The sequence below is a fragment of the Nothobranchius furzeri genome, chromosome 14 (assembly GCF_043380555.1).
Source record: "Nothobranchius furzeri strain GRZ-AD chromosome 14, NfurGRZ-RIMD1, whole genome shotgun sequence".
NCBI lineage: Eukaryota > Metazoa > Chordata > Actinopteri > Cyprinodontiformes > Nothobranchiidae > Nothobranchius > Nothobranchius furzeri.
The window spans coordinates 20,368,382-20,387,662 of record NC_091754.1 but is presented as its reverse complement, the minus strand read 5'-3'; the positions used below and the strand labels follow the sequence as shown (position 1 = coordinate 20,387,662).

At 39.4% G+C, this 19,281-nt stretch overlaps 2 protein-coding genes across 8 annotated transcripts in view; both read right to left on the bottom strand.

Moving 5' to 3' along the window:
- myo3b (myosin IIIB) overlaps window positions 1-10,290 on the bottom strand; it is an 81,528-nt gene extending 71,238 nt beyond the window's left edge. For 4 of the 5 annotated variants that reach the window (XM_015966511.3, XM_070543971.1, XM_070543970.1 and 1 more), the window contains exons 1-7: window positions 8,139-8,281; window positions 7,696-7,879; window positions 4,747-4,881; window positions 4,378-4,482; window positions 4,136-4,235; window positions 3,585-3,661; window positions 1,572-1,717 (exon numbers count right to left, since the gene is read on the bottom strand). In XM_015966511.3, coding sequence (XP_015821997.1) covers window positions 1,572-1,717; window positions 3,585-3,661; window positions 4,136-4,235; window positions 4,378-4,482; window positions 4,747-4,881; window positions 7,696-7,879; window positions 8,139-8,167 — 776 coding nt within the window. In that variant the 5' untranslated portion in view covers window positions 8,168-8,281. Of the gene's footprint in view, window positions 1-1,571; window positions 1,718-3,584; window positions 3,662-4,135; window positions 4,236-4,377; window positions 4,483-4,746; window positions 4,882-7,695; window positions 7,880-8,138; window positions 8,282-10,151 lie in introns of those variants that run through there. The other variant, XM_054746944.2, reaches the window with a different exon arrangement.
- Window positions 10,291-14,226: 3,936 nt separating this feature from the next.
- ubr3 (ubiquitin protein ligase E3 component n-recognin 3) overlaps window positions 14,227-19,281 on the bottom strand; it is a 49,256-nt gene continuing 44,201 nt past the window's right edge. For 2 of the 3 annotated variants that reach the window (XM_070543968.1, XM_015966513.3), the window contains 3 exons: window positions 15,472-15,681; window positions 15,174-15,313; window positions 14,227-15,069 (listed from right to left, as the gene is read on the bottom strand). In XM_070543968.1, coding sequence (XP_070400069.1) covers window positions 14,952-15,069; window positions 15,174-15,313; window positions 15,472-15,681 — 468 coding nt within the window. In that variant the 3' untranslated portion in view covers window positions 14,227-14,951. The remainder of the gene's footprint in view (window positions 15,070-15,173; window positions 15,314-15,471; window positions 15,682-19,281) is intronic. The other variant, XM_054746940.2, reaches the window with a different exon arrangement.

The window sequence follows — 19,281 nt, the reverse complement described above, 5'->3', positions numbered from 1 at the left end:
AGCATTAGCAGTAGGATAACATTCCACAGTTAGCATTACCCCCACCAACATTTGTATGCATGCAGATGCTGAAATGGGTTGGAACATGCTAATTTAAGGTGGGGTGTCTAAGCTTGTGACATGTTAAACCAGCTTTTCTCAGAACAAACTATCTCTGTGGACATTACAATCTTACTCATTTATATGGGAAAACGTTGGAGATGGCACAGACTTTTTGGTATGCTCGTTAGACACCCCCAAGCTGCCAACAACAACAAGGTAAATGTGGTTTTAAATTCACATGAAGAATAATCCGCACCCGTGAGGATTTTCCCAATAAAACGATGTCATGTTGGCCCCCAGAGGCTGGAAGAGTATGACACTGTTTTACCACCACCAGCACTTCAGAGAGGTAAAACAGGGAAACCTTTAGCCTGGAGACATTACTGTGTGTCGCAGTAAAAGATCAGAATGATAAAAATGCTTATTGCATGTTTTAGTGCACATATCAGCTTCATAAAACATGCACAACCTAAGGGGAAAAACTGTTTTCCCAACAGTGTGTGACATATTAAAGTAAGAAACTCAGAATTATGAAACTCACGAGGATAAATCCCTCCAATGTCATCATGAATCAACGGCACCTCCAAAGACCTAAAGGTGAAACACGTTTCCTTATTTAGAAAGTAATCCATTCAGGAGCCATGCAAGCATTTCCTCCTGAATTCATCTGCTGCACAGCCGTGTCGGAGGTGGAATGCATTTGAGATAAATGTCATAGTAAAAGAATCATTTCATGGCGCTACACGTAGATTTATTTAACAACCACTAAACCTTTAAGGCCACAATTCAAAGGAGTGTCAGGTGAAGATCCAGCTTTCTCAGCACTTCTTTTTTGTTTATTTTCAAAAGTGTCAAAAGTGAAAAAGAATTTTGTGTAATTATTTTAAAAAAGCATAAACACAAAAAAATACATTAAAAACTGTTATCAAGAACAACGTTCCCTGTGAGAACTGAACTCATACCACCATCAGCCAACCCTTCTCTTGTAATCAATCCACATTTGGCTAAATTTTGGTGCTGATGTAACACCGTTGCACAGGCGCACATAATTCCTGCTCCAGCGTCCTGGCGTGGAGGAGATAATATTGTGATGGGGGAGGGAGGTGACAGCCTCATCTCAATGTGAATGGAGCTAATCACTAATGCAAATTGCAATCAGAGGGGCATATCTCTTGCTAACTGAGAGATAATTGCACGATTGTGCTGATAGCAGAAGGTCAAACGTGCGCAGCCTAAGCTGCCTTAAGGATAATCAGACACGTGAATATTTTAACGGAATTGGATCTCTTTATTTTTACTTTAAAAACAAATGTTTCTTGCCTTTTAAATGTTATGATATTATTCTATTTTCAGACAAAGACGCTAAAAACCAATCATTTCCAAATATATTAATACAAAAATAAATAGAGCTAGCTGTCAGCAGAGCTATTATCATTTCTCTGATTATCACCTCTTGTGTCTCATTGTCTGAGCATCTTTGTGTGGCCTGCCTCCAGTCGTGTGGCAGGAGCTCCCTCTTCTGGACTCACCGTGGGATCTTGAAGAGGGCTTTGACTGGATGCATCTCAGCCAGTGGGGGGTCTCCCTCTGCAAGCTCGATGGCTGTGATGCCGAGAGACCACACGTCACAGCGGGCGTCGTACGAGGAGTCGTACTGCTGTTCACACGCTATGACCTGTAACACAACAACAACCATCTGTTAGGGTAGGGACCACCGTCATAATGCATTTAGTGGCCTGAGATGTTTTAGACAAGATTTTAAAATAAGTGTCAAGGCTGATGTTAGGGGGTGAGTGTCTGCAGGAAAATGCAGTTCATCCCTTTATTCAAACCAGTACATTTTATTTCTCAGATGTTTATACACAACATTTGTCATTAATTGGCTCAAGTGAGGCATTTTATTTGATGTGCAGATGCAAGCTGTTCACTTTTGCAGACTTTTTTTAAAGCCAAGTGCATTCAGTTTTATTTGTTTTACCCATTTTTAAGATGACATGCACAGGGAAAGCATTTCACCTGAACTTCATTCTTTAATAAACATTTTGGTTGCTATTTGGCTTCCAGTCCAGTCTGAAATGCAAAACTGCATTTTAAAGCAAACACATTCTGCAAAATTCACCTTTTGCATCCTTTCGTGCTGCCACGAAGGTATTTATTGCCTCTAGAAACACTCCAAACATGAAAAAAAAAACGATTAATTTTCTGTCCATGTTTGATGTTAGGAATTGTGTGATAAAAACAAGGTATTTCAAAAAGTCCCCATTTGTGACATCACAAACAAGGAAATTGGGTCAGAGATCAAATTCCCTCTCCAGGCTGGAGGAACAGTAGCTCTACTCCGAACTCCTCACTGATATCAGAGCTTCTCAGCTCATAGAAGCTTGAGCAGGGGGTGAGTGGGCATTGCCAACTCCAGCTTGTTTTCTTAAAGTTACCTTGAAAGCCTTGAAATGGCCCATTCTGGAAGGTACTGAAATTTTCTAGAATAAAACTCCTAAAATTGCTTAATGTAAGAAAGATTTGGTGCCAGGGAAAGAATAAATATGTTTTGTATTTACCACAGCACTATTAAAACTTAAGAAAATAAAGTCATTATGTCCGTTTAACTTCACTTAGTTTCTGATAAAGAATGACCCAGTGGGACAAATGTTCGATTCAACTCACGGCAAGAGTCTACTCATGGCACTTCACAAAGTAAACATTGCAATACAGTTTAGTTCGTTAAGCCAATCAGTAAAATGTTTTCTATATAAGAAACCCAGCAGATTGCACCAAGTCACTGACTGGCATCAGTGTCTTTGCAGCAGTCCTCATGCTAAGCAAGCATGTGGAGACAGTGGAGAGGAAAATGTGGATGTTAGAGTGAGGGTACATTGAATTTCTGCATCAGATTGTGTTCTGTTTTTTGAGGATAAGCTGTCAAGATGGATTATGTCTTAGGAAAGCTTAGATTAAAAATAAAGTGAAAAAATCCTCAAAACGGACTAAACTCAGATTGGTCTAGACATTTTTTGATTTTTCTCTAAGCACTGCGTCCAAATTTAAACATAAATTGCACAGAGAAAATCTGCGTGATTATTACCAGAAATATGTTCATAGTTCTTTATTTTCTATATCTCTGTCTCACTCACTTACAGCTAAAACCTCCAAGAGTTCATCGTTTTTGCTCTAAAGGACGTCAGTTCAGTAGCTGCTGGAGTGGAGTGAGCTCCTCTTTTCCACAATCAATAATTATAAGTGACATTACATTTTACAGCCGAGTTTATTCTAATTGCCCCTGAGGTCCCTCCTGACTGGCGCAGTCACTGTGTCTCATTTCTGCCAAAGAGTAAGCCGAGGGGGCCTCAGACTCCCAGCTATTAACCTTGAAGCAACCTCGAGAGCTGCAGCCGTGGAGGAGAATAGGAGGGGAATACAGAATACCACGGTGGAGAGAGGCATGCTCTGTGCAACACACAAAGACCTCGCTGTTTTAAATGAAACCATTAGGCACTAAAATATGTCGCACGCTTTAGTGCTGCGCACATGTGTCAAACTCTGACCTCGGGAGCCATCCAAAACGGCGTCCCCACGGATGTGTTCCTCCGCAGCCGCGCGCTTGTTAGTTGAGCTGAAACACCTGCAGAAATGTAAAATAAATCCAAGTTAAATGGATATTTAGCTCTCGCCCTAAATGTGTGAATTAATCAATAAATCTTAGAACAGGATTTATTGTGGCAGCCTGCCAAGCCGCAACAGAAATGGGCTATAATCATTTCAAATTATGCAGGACAGATTTTTATCAGCATGAGTCCACTTCATCTGTGTGACACAAGGGACATAAACACGCCTGGGGGGGGATTCAAAGTCATTTGCCACAGCTTTCTTTTAATATGCAAAGCATCAAATGATGCATTTTAAATGAGCAATAATAGCCTTGGGTAAAGGCTACGGTCTATGAAATAAAAATATGTTATAGTGGATCAAATGATTCACTCTGCGTTTGTTGTCACAATCAATGTTGCAGCTAAAACTCCCCCCCCCCCCCCCCCCCCCCCCAAGATGATTTGCCTAACAGAGATTTGGTTAAATTTTCTCCTTGAAAGGTTATTACCAAAGTCAACCAGTTTCACTCCCCCTTCCGCCGTCAGGAGGATGTTGTTGCCTTTGACGTCACGATGGATAATCCGGTTGTTGTGCAAATGTTGCAGACCCTTTCAGATGATAAAAACAAGGTGTAACTCATTCAGTCATTTGTGTAAACTGGAATATGACTCATTAAAAATCAATCATTTCAGATGCATGTTTGCATCTGATGTCCGCTTTAGCTCATTTGATTGCAGAGGGCCGTCTCACCAAGAGGGCGCTGCACAAGATGTATGAGATGACGGGCTCCTGCAGACGCTGGCCGTGCATGATCAGGCTTTTGATGAGTTCTGTGACAGAGCCGCCGTTGCACAGCTGGGAGGGAGACAGGGGAACACTGGTGACTCAAAAGCACGAGTCATGGGGCGGGCTGGCTTTGATGTTCACAGGTCCCAAGTCACCTGACCCCATCATTTTATAATTTGTTTTGGGTTTCCTTTGAATCATGTGACGTCTCACATGTCAGTCAGGTACAGGTAAACACTTTATATGTCAAAATGACCCACAAGATGGTTGGATGGTTAGTGAAATGATCAAATATTTGAAATAAAGCCAATAAGACACATTTGAAGAGCTCACCTCGAGGACTAGCCACAGCTGACCACCAGATGAGTTGTCGGATTTGTAAAACATGCCGTAAAACTTCACCACATTAGGGTGGTTGGACAGAGACTTCAGAATGTTATATTCTGCCTCGATCTCCTCGTCCACATCCTTTAGAGAGCACGAGCAGACAAGAGAAGTTAAAACTGTCTTACCATGAGCACATTGTAGAATTAAAAGGTGGATTTCAACCATCCTGATGTGCGATTTTGTGTAAAAGTCATAAGTAACTCATAATTTACCCACAGCCTTTGTTCAGACGAATAGCTTTTTTAATCCTGTAGGATGTAAACACTAACGATTAGCCCAAGCACATGTAAAAATAAACGGTGTTTCTGCTGTCTTAAAATGACTCTAATCTCCAAACTTTTATAGATTCATGCAAAATTTTCATTTTAAATGTTGTCAAATTTCACATTACTTATTACATTATTATTATTCATGAGCATAACTAGCACCATGTAGCACTTTCACTGCCAAAATAATTTGTTTACTTGAACTAGCCGTTAGCTCATCAGTCCTGCAGCATGTAAACTCTATTTCTCAGAACAGAGGCCCTACAGGAAGTCAGAGGGCCATAGATTAATTATTTTTAATAATTGTACATTTATACATTTTAAAATGACTGAAATATACTTTTAAAGGTGTGGTTTACTCGTTTATTCAACACATTTGCAGTGTTCTCCAGTGTAAATCGATGCCTTATGAGTAAAAAAAAAAAAAGCTATGATGCTTCTGTTCTGAGATGCAGAAGTTTGCTGATGCAGAGGTGGGCTGAAAACAGCAGCACTGCTCATTATTATTAATGATATGCACACACCTCGCTTCTGATTGGCTAACACATTAAACCATGTTGCAAAGTCACCATCACTGACACACTCTCCGCTCTGTACCCGCTGCACTTTTTTTTAAAATGTTTATGTATTTAGCAGATGCTTTTGTCCAAAGCGACTTACAAGTGATAATCGGCATGTTGCCCTTGAGGCTAACAACAACAATAACAACAAGTTGACCTCAATCGTGGAGAGGAGGGAACAAGGAGTGGACGGTAGAGAGGGGGGACGGGTGCAGGGAGGGTGCTAGTTTAGAAGATGCTCTCTGAAGAGCAGGGTCTTCAGGAGTTTCTTGAAAATTGAAAAGGAAGCCCCTGTTCTGGTAGTGCCATTCCACATTTGTGGAACGATGCATGAGAAGAGTCTGGATTGTCCTGAGCGTGGTGTAGGCACTGCTAGCCGACGATCCTGTGATGACCAGAGCGGCCGGGCCGAGACGTGAGCCTTTGCAAGAGGATTCGAGTAGATGGGAGTCGTACCATCTTGGACTTTGTATGCTAGTGTTAGTAATTTTTAAAGCCTTCCTGTGGGCAGGCATGAATCAAGATGGGTGAGGCCATGAATGCTGATTCACAGTGTGACATCACAGTGTGAGGATTTTCAAATCCTAGCGTTTCACCATTTATGTTTTTATCAGAAGCTAATGCAGCAGATAGGTGTAGGAGACTATTTTCATGTTCAGGCTGCATGAAAAACTCACAGTGACCAATTTTAATCAGAAATAATCATTAAAACATATTTTTTCAGGCAACCACACCTTTAAAAACCTTTCAAGCTATGTTTTGATTTGAATGATTGTGAAAACAAAAGAATATGCTGTAGTTATAATTAGAAACTTAAAGATTGGGTTATAAACCAAAGAGCAGGATGGGCTTGTGTAGCTGAACTATTTCTGGAGGCACTTTTCTATCAAAGTAAATCTCAGAGGGAGAGAAGATCAACAGTCACAGAGGCAGAATTTCTCCTCCTGGATGTCTGAGTGATAGTGTCAGTAGTCTAATCAGGGAGAGGGATGGGACAGGAGGCAGCTTCATCTTCTTGGCCATCGGGGGGCATCACATGGTCTGGAAGGGGGTTATTTTGCTGACACAATCACAGACAAGTCTCACACCAAATCAGCGCTACTGTGTGCTGCCAATGCAGACTCTTCGGCATCCTCATCGCCCAGACAAATGAGCGGATGCACAGAGAGGAAACAGCCAACTCAGGAGCTACACTTCCTGGTAAGAGTGTGCTAGACTCAATGTGACAGGATAGAAATAAAACAGGGGGTGCCGATATACATCACAGAGGCAGGGACGGGAGCAACTGCATTGAGTTGGAGAGAAGAAATAAAAAGGAAAAGGAACCTACTCTGTTTGAGTGACTTGAGTGCTGGGACAAATCAAAGGGTTACAAAGAAAAACAGCAGCTTTAGTCTGTGCTCATTTAGCATTAGTGGACAAAAAGATGTGAGATTTAAATAATCACAGAACATAAAATATAAAATCTTTTTTAGAGAAAAGGTAAGACTAAAAAATGCTTTTTCTAACGTCATATAATAGCGTCAGGACAGAAACTACTCATGCTGTTAAATGATGACGCTTAAACATGAAAAATCAATGCATCAACGATCAGAAGCCTCGCAAAATTAAACAATAAGCTCTTTTTAAGAAGTCGATTGGTGTAAAACAGGACCAGGACTTGCAGCTGTGCATGTATCTCTGTGAAGCTGCACTTTCACACAACAGTTCTGCAAAACCAACATTTTTCACGCTCATGAATTTTTACCATTTGCTTTATATTCATGTGACTTTTGAGCATCAGTCTTTAAAAGAACTAAATGTAAGATTTTGCTGGTAGGTTTAACCTGATGATGCTTTTGTTCATCAAGACCAAATAACATTTAAAATGCTTTAATTTAAAGGTTTGTATAACATATTAATCATGACCAAATAAATTATTTTGTGCTCTTCTGGTCTTAAATTGATGAAAAAAAAACGTATAAATAATTCTGTAGTTTGGATCAGGTGTGTTGATGCCATCAAGCTGAAAGTTTCATGTCTGCACAGAAACCTAAATTCTGCACCAGACTGAGGTTCATGTGACTCACGTTGATCGGGTCCAACACCTTCACCGCTGCCTGACTTCCGTCCTTTTTGTTGGTCACTTTGTAGACTTCCCCGTACGTTCCTTTGCCGATGGTTTCCACTATGTCCCAGTTTTCCGAAGGATCGCCAAGGCTCTCCAGGCCAATCATGCTGGATTTGTAGGGATACAGTCCGTAAAGGGTTCTTCTGGAGAATGAACCCAGATCAGATAGTGACTTTTATTGTTTGTGTCAAAACTAAGGAAATGTTACTCCATCCTTAATGATGCAAGTCTTTGTGTAGCAAACAGAAAGCGTGAAGTGGATGACTGAGCCACAAGACAGAGATTTACAGTAAAAAAAATAAAGCTGTTGAAATATTCAATTTAAAGATTGCACAAACAAAAATGATGAGGCAAGAAAAATCTAAACAAAAGCAGAGTCACTATAGCTACACCAGTACTTACATGGCAAGTGTTATTTTCTTCTGACTCATCAGGGCTGAGAAAATTTACAAGTAAAGAGTCTCTGGTGATCATAATAGAGCAACAGCAGCAGCTTCCTCAGGAGGACACAAGCGCTGTTTCACAGTCACTGAATTAGTCGTCTCTGCAGAGACCTGGCATGCACGCTAAGAACCGCAATCTCCTAAAGATCAATTGGATTGGTTAGAGATTATCTGAGCTGAAGCAGCAAACTGGAATTGCACCAACACACAAGCAGTTTTATGAAATGATTATTATTAAAATAAACTTTTTTATGTTCAGTTTAAAAAGATTGACATTTGTGTGCCTATAAGATGAACTTCAACACTGTAAAAAAGGAAATACTGAATTTACTTAACCAAGTTACTTTATCTGGTTCCATGAAACCTGGTTAATTAAAGGAGCAATAAGTAAGAATTTTAAGTGAAATAATCTAAAAATAATGTCTCAGTCATGTCAGAAGGAAGGTTATATTGAAACAAATTTCCTTCTCAGCTGGCTGGGGGGTTGCCAGTTTTTCTCCTTTTAATAAAGCTAAAGAGGAACTTTGTTTACAATCTGTCCCATCTCCATACTTCCTGGTTCCAGAGCCAATTACATCTGAGCTTGTGAGGTTGCCAAGTCTGTGCTGGCAAACACTGCTGCGCCCACATTTGTAATTCAACACTGGCTGACAAAAAAGCAGCGGAGTTGTAAACAGAAGCGACCCAGAAGGTATTTCTTGTACCCCAAAGAAGCCACAGCATCTTTTTTATATTCTAATATCGGGTTTAAAAAAAGGCTAGAGGCTAACAATGCTACCGGTGAAATAGAAAAAAAAATATTGGCTCAAATATTTCCCAAGCTACTTTTCAACAACTTGATATTAAAATGTATTTTACTACTTATCAATTTACTGTGCATGACCCGTCTTCACTCGTCATCTAGAAACTTCTGGTGCTGATCCGTTACTGGCAACTGCTGCTCAGAGGGCCAAAATTTGACCAGGATGTCAGTCTTACTAGATGCACTTTAAAAGTAAGGAGTAATATACATTGCTATGTGTTGTGTTAAAAGTAAATCTTTATATTTGCACAACTAGGTTTAATGGAACAAGTTGACCAAACGGTTAAGTGAAATTAACATTTTCTTTCTTAGAGTGAAAGTGGCTGCATTTCATAAAATAATTCTTAGTCCAAGCTGTCGTGATGGAGAGGAGTGTTTGTTTCCATCTCTTGACTGATCCTCTTGTCATAAACGTGTTAATGCATCAGATTGTGTGACCCTGAGGGGAGAGAACTCTCGTCTTTTTTTTTCACTGCGATCTGAAAACTGATGTGAAAAATTATGTTTAACCCCCGTCACACAGAGACAGGTTTATGAATCGCATGCCAGCGGATATTAGATGGACTCAAATATGCAGCTGAAAGATACAGCTGATATCCTCCTGCAATGTCCTTCATGAGAAGGCAGAGCTGAAGCTGTGCATTTTTACTCTGCACATTTGAATAAAAACATACCTCAAAAGCATTCAGCCTGATACTATTACCTACCGTAACTGTTGCAAACCTAGTCATTCATCTTGAACTGGATGTGAATAATGCATCACACGTGCCGTAGTACGCTACAGGACTACAGAGGTTCGCTTAACGTCTACTACTGCAGCTCTGTTTTTGATCCACATCCTGTATGGAGCAAATAACCAGCCATTTCTCACCAACAGCTAACACAAACTCCTTTAATGTACAGTTCCTATCCCTATTTGTGTCTCAAATAACCCAAAGCAGAAGAAAAGTCCTTCATAGTACCAACATTATACTCAAAATTCTAATTGTTTTTGTAAAACGTGGAGCTGCAAACATAAAAAGGTGACTAATTCATATCAATGCAATGTCAAGTTTTAAATAATTCGCAAAGAACTTTAAAGAAAATAAAAATTTCATTTCTAAAACATTCATTACCTATATTAGATTTTTTTTTAAATCTCCAGCTCATGAAGCCTCAAACCAAACATACCTGCTTCTGTCAAAGTGTCTGTTGCTGCCTCACATCAAACCGCTCCGCACTAATTTAGACAATCTACAGGGATTAAAAATTTACCAGTAATCTGCAACCGTGCTGAATTATTCAAGCAGCAGATGTAGCCGCTCATAATGGTGGCCGACATGAAGCAACTCAAGTTGCAGGCAGGTAACCAGGAAGTTAGTGATAGTTACTAAGTCATGTGACCTCTGAGCTGCTGCTTCTTCGTGCTCCATTGCATCGAGACCACTAATTCTGAAGATTAAAATGCTGTTTTGATGTCTGTTCTTAATATTTTAACCAAAAACGACAATTGTTTTTTATGTTCCTGAGGCTCTGCTAATTAAAGAGCTAGTAGAAATGGAAAATGTTCCCTAACAAAAATTTTAGGTCTCATCAGATTAAAATGACTCAAAAACAAATGCTTTAGGATCTATTTTAGAGGTCAAATGACGAATTTAAGAGGTCATTTATACTAACAAAACATGAATTAGGTAAATTTCTAGATTTTTGTTGCTCATTTTCTAAATAATAGCCTTTTTTCACATTAAACTACAGCAAGTATACTAGTAATCTGAAATGGTTATTTAATAAAATAGCAAGAAAGAGATCACAGTAAATCAATCCCAATTCTAGTGTTTATTTAAAAAAGAAAAATTGGAGATGCTTCAGAGAAATTTTATGTATTAAAGGAGATATTTTTATATATATTTTATTAAGTTATAATTCTATAATCTATATTAAACATGTTTATGAAGTTCTTTGATTTCCACAGTTTTGTTGTTGACATTTTCAGTACCTTCTAGAATGAGCCGTTTCAGGGCTCTGTCACTTTAAGAAAACAAGCAGTTGTGTGCCACACCCTCCCCTCCCCTGCTAGGGCTGCTATAAACTAGCTGAGATGCTGCAATTTCCAGGAGGGGTTTGAAATAGAGCAGCTGCTCCTTTGGCAGCAACTCTCTCTTGCACAAGAGCTGGTCTATCTAATTTCCCCGTTTGTGACATCACAGACAGACAACTTTTTAAATGGCTTATGTTACGCGCATTATTCCTAAAACCAAAGACCGACAGAAAACATATTGATGGACTTTATTTTTTTCATGTTTGGAGTGTTTCTAAGGCAGTGGAGACCCACGTGGCCATACAAACGAATTCAAAAGGTAAGTTTTGCGTAATATGTCCGCTTTAATACCAGGAGCTGAAAAAGAACCTAAATGATGAACAGCTTAGGAACTGAACACCCCTGATGCTTGACAGTGAGGCTCTTGTTACGCTTTGTTTTCCAGACTGTGTCAGCATGACTGAAGCAAGGGAAGTCACATCTGACTCACATAAAAGTCAACGCTTTGACTTTATATTCTACATGAGTGTTTTTTGTTTATTTTATTTTTTGTGAGTTTCATAAATGTATGATTTTAACAAACTATTTTAGGTTAAATAAGCTGTAGACAAGCTACAGATATTTGTTATTTAAAAAAGTACAAAGTGAAAGTAACTAATCTTATTTTCTGCTTTCATCAAGCTCAAACAATCCCAGACCCTTTGAGAGAGACTCATGGGAACTCTGCTTGGTAAATCCTTTAGTAGATCTGCAAGGGAAGGAAAAAAAAGAAAGACTTTAATCCCCTTAAAGGGGATCTGAAGAGGCTTTACAGTAAACCTCCTCCGGCCACAAGCGGGACCTGAACCAGCATGCTCTTGCCCTCACCCTGATGGCCAGCACCTCCCTCACATCAACATGGTTTTATGTTTAATCACCACACAGGTGCAGGAGAAACTCAGAATAAACAAAGCATAACATAAAGAGGAGGAAAAATATGTGTCATCTAATCCCAAACAGCACAGCCGGTTCATGTGATGCAGACCAAACACTACAAGGTTAGCAACCGAGCTAAACAGTCAGAGAGCAAAATGAAAGAAAGAAAAAAAGAAACACTAAAAGAAGCTATTTTTGCATCAATAACTACATGTGCAAAATGATTAACATATGTAATGAAACTTTCCTCAAAAGACTCCTGTCATTTTTCATTTGTCTAAATCTACAGTTTGAAAACGTGTGTGCTTTTCAAAATAAAAGCATGACCAACTTTGGGCTCCGTACATTTTTTTGTTTGATCGTTCGTTCACAGAAACTGCTAAGTGCAAACATGTCCTGTGAGAATTTGTTTAAAAATGAATAAAAATTTGTCTCTAATACAATCAAAACTGTTTATTTTTCGTAATTTATTGCTTTAAAAAAACTGCCATTTCAGGAATGTAATCCTTTTGTTTGCTGATGAAAAACGATCTAAATGGGTTTTAAATACTATAAAGTAAATCATTTAAAATGCAAAATGAACAGTGGTGGTCGGAGTTTAAATATCATGAAATGTTCTTACCTCGACATTGCTGCTGTTCCATCTGTAACATCTGCAACAGGAGACGGTCAGTCACAAAAGGACCTCTGCATTTATCTTATTTCCTTCAACAACACTTAAAGGTTCAATCCGAGACAACAAACATGTTTTCACTAGTGTCAATCTGAGTTTTACATGCAGCTTCTCCTCTGAAGCAACAGATTCACTGATTTGTTCTTGTTTACTCGACGAAGGACTTGAATTATTAAGTGTGCTGACACCTGAGCATGCTATCCTGCAGAATGGAAGCAGTTTGAACTGAAACGTATACAGCCTACTCATGATGCGAGGGAACATACCTGCACAAGTGGCAAAGGAGGAAAAATCTGGTAAGGCCTGTTGCAGGATCCCCTGCATCTTTCAGCCTGGAGCTCACAGAAATTTGGATTTCATCAGTTTGAAAGTCCTCTGCCAGCACACAGCGTTTTTCTTTTCTTTCTACCTAATTGGCAGAAAAAGAGGCTTTGAGCTGTGATTGGCCAATATGCACAGGGCCTCCCTTGTTAATGAAGTGCACACAAATTATTTTGCAAATGCATAAACCACATGACCTCTCGAGAGCAACCCATAGAAAAATGGCCACCCTACAGTTCCCCTTCAATTACATTCATCAGCTGTTACTGAATAATTTATTGCAATTACTTAGTGCATCAGCTCAGAGTTGTCTGGAATCACTCTGGATTTGACCTTTGACAGTGAGACCCCTAGTGGCCACTTAGTGTTATTTTGACATTAATCAGTACTTGCAGACTGATGTTGGTGAAAATTGGCTGTTCCTCTGAACAGTACTAAACTTGAGCATGAATGACAATTCAAAAACAAGAAAAGAGTCAAATTAGTGTGCTTTTTTCTTTTATTCACATATGTTACATTTTGCATTAAATGTCCAAAGTCATAAATCCTGGTCAAACTCAAAAGTTTGAGTCAGCACCTACAGTAATGTACTGTATTCTCTCGTCATTCACACAGGAAAAACACACCGAAGCTCTCCGTTACGACTTACACCCATCACTCGTTGGCTGTTGCGGTCATTTACAGAGTGGGAATTGCAAAAAAAATGAATAATTTAATGAAAATGAGAAACCCAGCGAACAAAAAAACCGCATGAAAAATATTCTAAAGGAAGTTCTGAATTTCTCTGATGATTCCAAGACGTGGCTCGGCATTTGCAAACAGCAGGAATGTCAGCCGTTTATTCACTTGGCAAAATGCATTGATGCACACGAATGAATGAAATTTCCTCTTTTCTAGAAAGAAATATGATCAGAAAAATGAAGTGGCTTAAAGGACGTCATGCACAAGAACGGGTACTGAAGTTGGATATTGTAAAGTCGGAATGCAACTATGATTCACAACTACGGGAGTTTGAGATAATCATAATAAATGTATCTGTTCGGCACTGAAAGAACAATTACTTCTTACTTAATAGATCTGATGCCATAATCAAAGTGCTGAGTTTTCCCAATGAAAATAAAAACGGATTCCTGATTTTCACCTTCAGATTAAAAAAAAAGAGCGATTAGATACCAGGAGTGGGTGCAACCCAGCAACGACCCTAAACATTAAAGTGAGTTTGATAGAACAATGCCAGCCATCTACTGTAAACTCAAAGCACAATCTTAGAAAACAAAATCTTCACAAAAGTTAAAATTACTGACTTGAACAATGAGCAGCAGCATTTGTTTTTTTTATTTTTTTTTAAATATCTAAAAACAAACAGCAAAAAAACACCCAAAAAAGAAAAGAAAAAAATTTCCTGAGGATGGATTGCAACTAGACCCAGACAGAGGCTTTGCTTGTTCGCAAAGGAAAACTCTCGAGTGTTGACGCTTGGACTTGGTCTTGCCCACCATCAGCAGAGGGACGAGTGCAAACTGCAAAAAAAAAACATGGCTGCACTCATCAGGAGCTTAAAACTCATGCCAGCACAGCAGAGTCCGTTTTGATAAATAGAATGGATATGTAGTAATAAAATAGAAAACGGTGCAAAAACGATCATTCCTGCAGAGACCTTCAATTCTTGATATACATGAGTTTTTTCCTTTTAACCTAAACAAGCAACGCCTTTTAAAGTCCACTCCAATGAAGCCAACTTAATCTCTGGGTAAAGTTGTGCTTTATAAAAAAAATTTAACTTCAGCCGCATTCAGTTGTGCTTTTCCCTGCTGAAGACCACACAATAAATCACCTGAACACACACACGAGTGTTTTAGCTTTTCGGCGAGACTGTACACCAAACTTCACGTACACCGAACGCCTCCCTGGGTGTTTTGTGTTTATCAAGTTAAAACTACCCAAGTATTTCGATCAAGGCAGACACGAGCCAGGAAAAAATGATAATAACTATAATATGTTTTTAAAAGACTCCATGTTGGGTTTTATTTTCATTCGGAAGACCTTAGAGTCCGTTGTAGTGAGGCCCCCAACGTTTATTGATGTGATCAAAGGTGTGAGAAACCCACTGCTGCTCCAACACTCGATACCTCTCCTCGCATAAGAAAAGGGGCTTTCCACGGCTGGAGGGGGGGAAAAGCACAGGACAATAAAGCGTTCAAAATTCACAGATAAACCAGAAAAGACAAGAAAAAGTTCAAGGCTTCAAATGCCCTTGCTTTCTTACCGTAGGTCGCGATCTTCTTCACCGTGAGCATCGAGGTAAACCGAGCCCCACAGACAGAAACGGTGTCCACGGATGATGATGATGACGGAGGCATTAATCAGCAGGAAGATGCCTGTAGCTGCGCCACAATGTTGGGAGTGCTACAAGGTGACACGAAAAACAAAAAGCTATGAAAGAGAGCTGAAAATTAGGCGCCCTTCGAAAGAAAACAGAAAAAAAAATCCCCTGAAAAACCACCTGAATGCAACATGTTTAAAGGTATTCTGGAAACCTGATAAATGCTTTTGGAGAAACTTACCAACACACATTCACAGGTCCCCTGCTGTTTGCAGCACACGCCTTTGAGACAGACAAAAGTGCCGCACACAAGGCAGAGTGCGGGGTCTTTTGGCACCTTTTTGCAGACAGTGCAGGCCTTTCTGTGGTAGTACTGGAAGATGATATTATAGTTGTCAGGTAGCTGGAGAAGACGAGGGGGCGTCCACTGAGGATCCTGGACCAGCAAGGTCTACGCAGAAAAGAAAATAATAAAATAACTTATTTTCCACTCAACTGTTGGGGATTTATTTGGTCTTTGCTGAATAAATCTGGCAGGTTTGAGTTTTAACGACGTCTTTTGCTGGGATCCTTATAAACAATCCTTTCATTAAAGATTATCCTGACTCGGTATAAAATGTTATACAGGGCGCCTGGCTGTTTTACAACGCTAAAACTTACAGCAGCGTTAAAAACCTCAGGTGTGAGACCTGGTGCAGACACACTCCTCATCGACCGAGGCTGAAAGTAAATTCAAAATGTCAAGAGAATTTTAAGAGTCGTCCAGAGCAGGGCAGAGCGATGCAGACCCAAACTCAATCAGATATCAGGAATTCATCTCGATTTTTTAAGAAAAAACAGCTAAAGAGTCAAAGCTACGCGTCTCAGATGTCACAGACACTTTTGCTGATCAATTTGTGTAAAACAGTTTAAATTCTATTAAGGATGGACAATAAATCAGCATCAGTATCGGTATTGGCCGATGTTAGTCATTTCTTAACATATCGGTATCGGTCCGATTAAAAACAAGGGGCCAATATTATCGACCGATATTTTTTCCATCGTCACCATTTCTTCGCCTGTTTCAGAGGGTGAGGGGGGTGATGTGTATTTGTTTAGTCATGTCACAGTGATTGTAATCATCTCAGAAGCATGAATGTGTGTGTTGTGTGTACATAATAACGTAAATTCAGCTTTAATCATTTTTATTCTATACAAAATCTGCTGATTTTAGAAGCATTAATGTCAGTGTATCGATATCAGCAATTATCGGTTATCGGTCATAACAGTGATCTTAATTTCAAAAACCAGTATTTTTTGTATTTTATATTTTACAACAAAGGGTGAGCCATCTTACATCGTTCATGATAAAATAGTACATTTTTCTTGCCTGGGAAAACAAATGTTAATTTCACAACGTAAATAAATCCACTGTGCAGCTGATTATGCTCATGAGGGTCACGCAGAGTTGTTAAAGGGAAACATGGCTGGAATCACACAGCATTCCCTCATATCAGTGAGCAGAGAAAGATGCATGGTTGTTTGAGGTATTTTGGCCCCTTTACCTGTTACCTGGTTACTAGTCAGTGATGGCAAAAAGGTTTAGATGAAACACGAACGTCTCCAAAAATATTAAAAACTTCAAAGCTGAGTGTAAAGTTTAGGGCAGAACAATAACACAGTGGTTTTTAGGAAGATTAAAAGCTGGTTTTTTTGTAAGTTTTGTCAGCAAACGATCAAATGGACGTCTGAGGGTACGAGTGAAACTTCGAAAAATTTGAATATGGTGCAAACGTTTATTTTTATCAGTAATTCAGCTTAGACTGTGAGACCATCTAAAGCAGAGGTATTCAATTCCAGACCTTGAGGACCGGTATCCAGCACATTTAAGTGGTTTATCTGGTCCAACACACAAGATTCGGTGGTTGAATCACCTGTGCAACAGCTCATCAGAAGCCGGTTAATCACCTGCTGATTGAAATAAGGTGTGTTGAAGCAGAGTTAAAACAAAAACGTGCAGGATACCGGCCCTCCAGGCCCAGAATTGAATAGCCCTGATCTAAAGGCTCAGGAACCCTTTTCAGGTGATAGATTAGGGTGTGACGCTTTGAGTCTAGAATATTGAACCTTTTCAGAATATTCTAACTGTCTGAGATGTTGAATTTGGGTTTTCCATGAGCTGTAAGCCATAATCATCCCATTTATAACAAATAAAGGCTTGAAGTGTCTGGCTTTACATGGAATGAGTCTATCTCTTGTGTTAGTTTCACCTTTAAAGTTTAAATAACTTAACCCTTATATAAACCCTTTCATTTTCTAACATTAATGTCCTTTGAGCACAAAAAAATGCAGTAGGGTCGTATAAGGGTTAAATAAATGTACTTTTGCATAATATTCCAATTTTAGCTTTTTGTAATGTCCACAAAGTGTATCGCTCCGCTCAACGGCGCTGTTACAGTCGATAGGTGTAATTCCACCATTTGCGTCGCTTCACTAAATTTATGCTTCAAGTCTACTTTTATGCTTCCAGAGCGTATCAACTTCAGCAGTTTAGATTGGGCCAGACAGGAGTTGAAACATGGCAGTAGTAAAACATCCAAAAACCTTCAAAATAAAAGACACATATTTCCAGTTGCTTAACTGTGCCTCTGTGGTCGAGGTGAAAGGAACAGAAAATAAACCACAAACCTTTTTGAAAACATGCTGCTGTCTTTCTCCTTTCTTGTTATCGCATGAAATGCTAAAATCACACCTGATCATGCAATTCTGTGATTTCATGACCTCAGGAGACCAGCTGAGTGGAACGCATTTGTGTTTGCTGCTGATTCACATCTGTGTCCACTGAGCTTGTGAGGGAAAACGCCTCTATTATGTTACGCGCTGCTTACGAATGCGGTAGAAAAATCAGATTAGAAGCAAGCTAACAGGAGCCAGACACGCCTGCTAACTCTTGGAATTCAATGGTTGCATATATATATGTGTATAATATTATATTATATATAAAACATTTATATATTATATACATTATATATATATAATATTATAAATATATATTATAATATATATATAATATAATATTATATATATGTGTATGTATATATATATATATATATATATATATATATATATACATACAGTGGGGCAAAAAAGTATTTAGTCAGCCACCGATTGTGCAAGTTCTCCCACTTAAAATGCTGACAGAGGTCAGTAATTGTCATCATAGGTACACTTCAACTGTGAGACACAGAATGTGAAAAAAAATAATCCATGAATTCACATGGCAGGATTTTTAATCCACCCTTTAAATCAGGGTGGAAAATAAGTATTTGGTCAATAACAAAAATTCAACTCAATACTTTGTAACATAACCTTTGTTGGCAATAACAGAGGTCAAACGATTACTATAGGTCTTTACCAGGTTTGCACACACAGTAGCTGGTACTTTGGCCCATTCCTCCATGCAGATCTTCTCGAGAGTAGTGATGTTTTGGGGCTGTTGCCGAGCAACACGGACTTTCAACTCCCTCCACAGATTTTCTATGGGGTTGAGGTCTGGAGACCGGCTAGGCCACTCCAGGACTTTCAAATGCTTCTTACGGAGCCACTCCTTTGTTGCCCGGGCGGTGTGTTTGGGATCATTGTCGTGTTGGAAGACCCAGCCACGTTTCATCTTCAAAGCTCTCACTGATGGAAGGAGGTTTTGGCTCAGAATCTCACGATACATGGCCCCATTCATTCTGTCCTTAACACGGATCAGTCGTCCTGTCCCCTTAGCAGAAAAACAGCCCCAAAGCATGATGTTCCCACCCCCATGCTTCACAGTAGGTATGGTGTTCTTGGGATGCAACTCAGTATTCTTCTTCCTCCAAACACGACAAGTTGAGTTTATACCAAAAAGTTGGTTTCATCTGACCACATGACATTCTCCCAATCCTCTGCTGTATCATCCATGTGCTCTCTGGCAAACTTCAGATGGGTCTGGACATGCACTGGCTTCAGCAGCGGAACACGTCTGGCACTGCAGGATTTGATTCCCTGCCGTTGTAGTGTGTTACTGATGGTGACCTTTGTT